Source organism: Jaculus jaculus, chromosome 13 (genome assembly GCF_020740685.1).
Source record: "Jaculus jaculus isolate mJacJac1 chromosome 13, mJacJac1.mat.Y.cur, whole genome shotgun sequence".
NCBI classification, from domain to species: domain Eukaryota; kingdom Metazoa; phylum Chordata; class Mammalia; order Rodentia; family Dipodidae; genus Jaculus; species Jaculus jaculus.
The window spans coordinates 46,057,479-46,063,299 of record NC_059114.1 but is presented as its reverse complement, the minus strand read 5'-3'; the positions used below and the strand labels follow the sequence as shown (position 1 = coordinate 46,063,299).

At 45.9% G+C, this 5,821-nt stretch overlaps 1 protein-coding gene across 1 annotated transcript; it reads left to right on the top strand.

Moving 5' to 3' along the window:
- The first annotated feature begins 1,042 nt into the window (after positions 1–1,042).
- Positions 1,043–5,598, top strand: Pura (purine rich element binding protein A). Its single transcript, XM_004652430.3, has one exon. It carries the CDS (start codon positions 1,043–1,045, stop codon positions 2,006–2,008), a length of 966 nt encoding a protein of 321 aa, XP_004652487.2. The 3' UTR covers positions 2,009–5,598.
- The last annotated feature ends 223 nt before the right edge of the window (positions 5,599–5,821 follow it).

Here is a 5,821-nt window from a genome sequence, read left to right as displayed (position 1 = left end):
TGATTGTTGTTTTGGAGTAAGGGTATAGTCTATGGCCCTAGGCACTGCGGGCACCCGGACCCTGGTGCGGCTACAATCCTCTGCTTGGCTCCCCCCACCCCCCCTCCGGTGAGTGCGCCCGCCCGCCCGACTGTGCGGGGCTGCGGTTGGGGGGAGGGGGAGCGGGATCATCTGAGGCCAGAGCCGATGCCGTGCACGGGGAGGGGGAGCGGCGGCGAGAGCGAGGGGAGGGAGAGGGGAGGGCCGGGCTAGGTGTCTGCTCCTCCGCGCCACTGCTGCCTGTGCCGGGTCCTCATCCCAGCAGCCCCTCTGCGCTAAGGGTGACTACCGCACCACCTCTTTTTCCTGCCTGCCTGTTTGCCGGGGTCTGCGGTAGGAGACAACTCTGCTCTCGGTGGCGGGGCGGCCTGTCTGGGTCTGGGTCTGGCTAAGGCCCGCAAGGGAGGGGGTGGCTGTGACTTGGTGTCCCCTCTGCTGCGGACTCTGCTGTGCAGCGCAGGCCCCTCCCCCCTACATCCTCTCTTTGGGGTCACTGGAAAGCAGAGCTCAGGCCCACTGTAGGTGCCTTTCATGGCAGACCCCCTTCTCACCCTAGTGCCCCAACTCCTCCAGCCAAGACTGCTGCTTAGGATCTGGCCAACAGTGGCGGCCACGGCACTGGCTGCGGTGGCAGCAGAGCTGCGACGCGGCGTCCTGTCCCCCCCCCCTCAGCGAGGGGTGTAGGGCGAGGGCCGGCTGGGGGCGCCGCCTGGTGGGCAAGCGGGCCGGGGCCGGTGTGGGGAAGGGGCGTGGGTCACGTGCCAGCAGGAGGGTGGGCGCGTACAGTAGGGCGCCCTGCTACTGTACTGGGGAGTCAGTGCCCTGTTACCGGGTCTCGTCTGTCTCGTCTCTCCCGCAGATCTCGCGAGAGTGGCTGACTGGCTGTGGGGGTTGCGGCGGCAGCAGGCGGAGCCGGGGAGGGAAAGCAGCGGCGGCTGAGGCGACTGAGGCGGCGGGCGGAGCGGCAGGCGGCGGCGGCGGCGCGGCGGCGGAGCGCAGCATCATGGCGGACCGAGACAGCGGCAGCGAGCAGGGTGGTGCGGCGCTGGGCTCGGGCGGCTCCCTGGGGCACCCGGGCTCGGGCTCAGGCTCCGGCGGGGGCGGTGGTGGCGGCGGGGGCGGCGGCAGTGGCGGCGGCGGCGGCGGGGCCCCGGGGGGGCTGCAGCACGAGACGCAGGAGCTGGCCTCCAAGCGGGTGGACATCCAGAACAAGCGCTTCTACCTGGACGTGAAGCAAAACGCCAAGGGCCGCTTCCTGAAGATCGCTGAAGTGGGCGCGGGCGGCAACAAGAGCCGCCTCACTCTCTCCATGTCAGTGGCCGTGGAGTTCCGCGACTACCTGGGCGACTTCATCGAGCATTACGCGCAGCTGGGCCCCAGCCAGCCGCCCGACCTGGCCCAGGCACAGGACGAGCCACGCCGGGCACTCAAGAGCGAGTTCCTGGTGCGCGAAAACCGCAAGTACTACATGGATCTCAAGGAGAACCAGCGCGGCCGCTTCCTGCGCATCCGCCAGACGGTCAACCGGGGGCCCGGCCTGGGCTCCACGCAGGGCCAGACCATTGCGCTGCCCGCGCAGGGGCTCATCGAGTTCCGTGACGCTCTGGCCAAGCTCATCGACGACTATGGAGTGGAGGAGGAGCCGGCCGAGCTGCCCGAGGGCACCTCCTTGACTGTGGACAACAAGCGCTTCTTCTTCGATGTGGGTTCCAACAAGTACGGCGTGTTTATGCGCGTGAGTGAGGTGAAGCCCACCTACCGCAACTCCATCACCGTGCCCTACAAGGTGTGGGCCAAGTTCGGACACACCTTCTGCAAGTACTCGGAGGAGATGAAGAAGATTCAAGAGAAGCAGAGGGAGAAGCGGGCTGCCTGTGAGCAGCTCCACCAGCAGCAGCAGCAGCAGCAGGAGGAGACCGCCGCTGCCACCCTGCTACTGCAGGGAGAGGAAGAAGGCGAAGAAGATTGATCAAACTGAATGAAACATACAACACACACACATATGCATACACACACACAACCACACACACAAGAAAATATACTGTAAAGAAAGAGAGAAAATAAAAAGTTAAAAAGTAAAAAAAAAAGTAACTGTTAACTCCAAGGGAGCACCACCCACAGAACCTCCACCAACTGACAGTTTCTCTTCTTGACTTGCCACCCATCGCTGGATGTTGTCCACTTTATCCACCATATAAAACAGTAAGCAGCTGCTAAAAACAAAAAATACAAAAAAATACAAAAAGTAATAACATTATATGAACTGTGTTTCCTACTTGATTAAAAATATAAAGAACTGAGTGTTTATTTCCCTAATTAACCAAGAACTTTTGTACACGTTTAAGCTATTATTATTAAAAGTGTTTGCAAAATGGTCAAGATTATAATATTGCTGAATTATATAAAAAGTCCTTTTCATGTTGAGCTAACATTTGACTTTAGCACAAAAAAGAGATATTTTAGAACACGTAAAATAATATTTTTAGTTTTTCTCATTTTGTTACCAAATTTCAAACCTTACATGGAGGTTATTATAGTATATTTGACACCCTATATACCTGTGATTAGAGATGTGTATATATATATGAGGGCTAGGCATGCTGTGTGTCTGAGCTTTGTCTAAATGTTATGCAGAAGTTTGTAGAGTTAAAGGTACGTAGGTTTAATTCATGCAAGGTAACAATAAGTGCTCTCTTTTATACAATATGCATTGCATCTGGACCTTAAACATAAAAATGGTCAGTGAAACTTCTGTGAACATGAAGAAATTATTAAAAAAGGCGTTTAAATGAAATTTGCTAAGTTGTGATTTTTATGGTTGGAACCAAAGTTATTCAAATAGCAAAAGGAAAAAGAGAAAAAGGAAATCTCCCGTAATATTTTTCTGCATTTGTTTGCTTTGACTGAGTAGGCGTTTTGTTATTGTGTATATGAGATGTACGTGTATCGTTCATAATATATTTTTTTTATTATGTGTAGAATTTAAAAACGTAACTAACGTGCAGCAATTTCCAGTGAACCTGTACTTGGATATCAGGTAGTGAGTCTATTTGTGGTCACTAGCACTGTCTCCTAAACCTGTAAAAGGTCTGAAGCTATCCTTTGATTTTTTTTGCCAGTGCTATTAACTTATGTAGACCTGTTAAAAAGCAAAGCAACACAATTATAGTTATCCTACTGAGCCATGGATTCTGAGTTTCATTTTAAAAGTGGAAGCCAAGTTGGTGTGTGTAAAAGGATTTCCATGTAGCTGTGGTGCTAGTTATTACTGGCTACATTATATGCTAAGTGTATTTGTGTTCCCCAAGTGTACAAGCCTTCTATCAAAAGTATGTCTATTATAACTCATATTCAAAGTGTAGGGTATGAAAATGCAAGCTTAGGAGAGCACTTTACCAAGCCAGTGTCCTCCACTGAAATTGTTTGTAACGATAGTCTTTTAGAGGTTTTCATTTAAAGATGTTTGTGTGCTTTTTAATTGATAACTAACTTCTTGCTGCTGTATAGTAAAATATTAATATATTTTTATCATTAAACTGCTGCATGACTATCATCTTTGAGTGAAGAGAAAATGTTATAAAAAAAAAAGATGCCTTAAACAGTACATTTTGGTTTGGAATTCTGTAGAAAGTATTTTGGTAAAAAAAAAAAAAAAAAAGGATCTTGGATCTTGTCTGACAGAGAGTTCTGGGGTAGAATTGTTTCTTGGCAAATCCAGCCATATAGATCTAACTGCTGTATGTAGAAGAAACCACCTGTAGGAGTGGGAAGGTATCAGTGCTTCTCACATTGTAAAGCGTTGGCCTAGGAAGGCAAAACAGTTGTCTTTTTGAAGGATTTTTTTTCTCCTTTGGGTTTTGATTTGATATTTTTAAGCTCCCTGGTTGATGAGTGTGTTGTCTTTGTTTTTGAGATCTACTGTATGTGTTGAATAACAAGCTATTTTCATTGTACTGTGCATTTTCCCACTGTTTGCTTTTAATATTCATACAATGTTAAATATGAGGTGACCGTACTACAATAGTTAGGAGTTTCTTTACTTACAAAATCACTGGAAATTATTAAATTGCTTTCCCCTTCCCCCCAGGTGCATTATTCTTATTTCCATATAGTAAAGTTGAGCTTTTACAGTGCATAATGTGACATTTGGAATGCTTATCAACTGCATGTAGACATTAATAACCTGCACTTTTTTGTCTTAAGGTTTGTTGAGCTGTTTTGTTCACTGTACTTTAACTGTGATATGGAAAAGATTGCATTCTCCGTGCTGTAACTAATTAGGAAAGAGAATTGCTTTGATTTTGTCTCTTATTTACTATAGCTTCTTAAAGTTAAACCTTGTACTACAGGTTGTTGGAGTACTCCTAGATCAGTGTTTCATAGTAGTAGCCAGCAATAAGTAGTACAAGTCAACAAAAACACAGCAAACTTAGGCAAAGTGCCCTTTCTTTGAGATGCGAGTTCTTTCATAAGGTTTTCTTTAGGATCAGAGTTAACCTAAAGTGAAGCCTTTATTACCTATAGACTTCAGATTCTGCTTGGAATCCTACCGGATCAAGAAGCACATATATTGTGCAGTTGTCTTTACACTATAACAGTTGAACACAATCTTACTAGGATTTTGAAACCATTGTCTGATTTATGGTCAGTGGGTTGAAAAAGAAATCCACATGCAGATCTTTCAAGACTTAAGTGATCATAGAAAAGACTGAGTGACTGTAAAGATGCTCTTTTTTTTTTTTTTTAAAGCATCTCACTTTACCTTCCCAGTCACCTTCCTAGCCTTCCCTTCCCCCCTTCCTTTTCATCCTTCCCTACATTTTCCCTCCCTGGTGCTCGGTACTTTACCAAGGTTCTATATCTCAGTGTTTAATGTTAAGAGTCTCTCGTTTTTATTTTATTAGTTGGTAAGCCCTGTTTGTGCTGAAAAAAAAAATAATTGGTATATTTGACCATATGTGTTATTCGTAGAAGACAGTATGATCAAATGTGCCAAAAACAAGCAAACAAAACTTCATTCATGACAAGTATGCCTTACTTTTATTGACCTGCTTTGTCTTACAATTAAGGTCCAAGAGCTTGGTTGAACTATTGTTATTTGCCTAAGTAAAAAAAGAAAACTTGAAATGCATTGAAATATTGATGATGTTTAAAATGAGAGACACTGTCAAGTAATTTAATCCAGAGATCAGCCACCAGATTTGAAATGTTCGTGGGTGTGTGTGTGGGTGTGTGTTGTTGTTGTTGTTTGTGGCTCCCCCCCCCTTCCCCCTTTTAAATTACCAAATCCTTTTATTAAGCTACCTTTTATTTGTGCCTCCTATTTATCATGCTGATGTTCTAGCAGCAGTCATCCAGCCACAGAGGGAGCTAAAGTTAACTAACCAGAACTGTAGAAATCATCATACATGCCTTTGACAACAAAGGAAGTTCAGAGGAAAGCCATATCTGCTTTTCCTGTACTAGATACAGATTGGAGGTAGATGAATATTTGCCAAATGAGAAAAAAAAAAATACTAGTCAGGAAAGACAAACTCTTTCCAGCTTCTCAAAAGCCATGGAAAGTAGAAACCAAAACTAACAGGAAATTTTTTAAACCTTCAAAGTCTTACCTTCTAGTTGTCCCATACAGGGGTTAAAATTTGACGCAAAATGGAAAGTATATCGGTATTTTTAGACCTTTATGTCTAGAGATGGATAACAAACTATTCCAGTTTGATTTTTCAGGAAATGGAGAAAGCTGCTAGTAATTTTAACCCCTGCTGCAAGAAGATAATTTCAT

Excerpts from the sequence above, each read along its gene's own strand:
- Pura (XM_004652430.3), top strand. The coding sequence starts at position 1,043 with ATGGCGGACCGAGACAGCGGCAGCGAGCAGGGTGGTGCGGCGCTGGGC.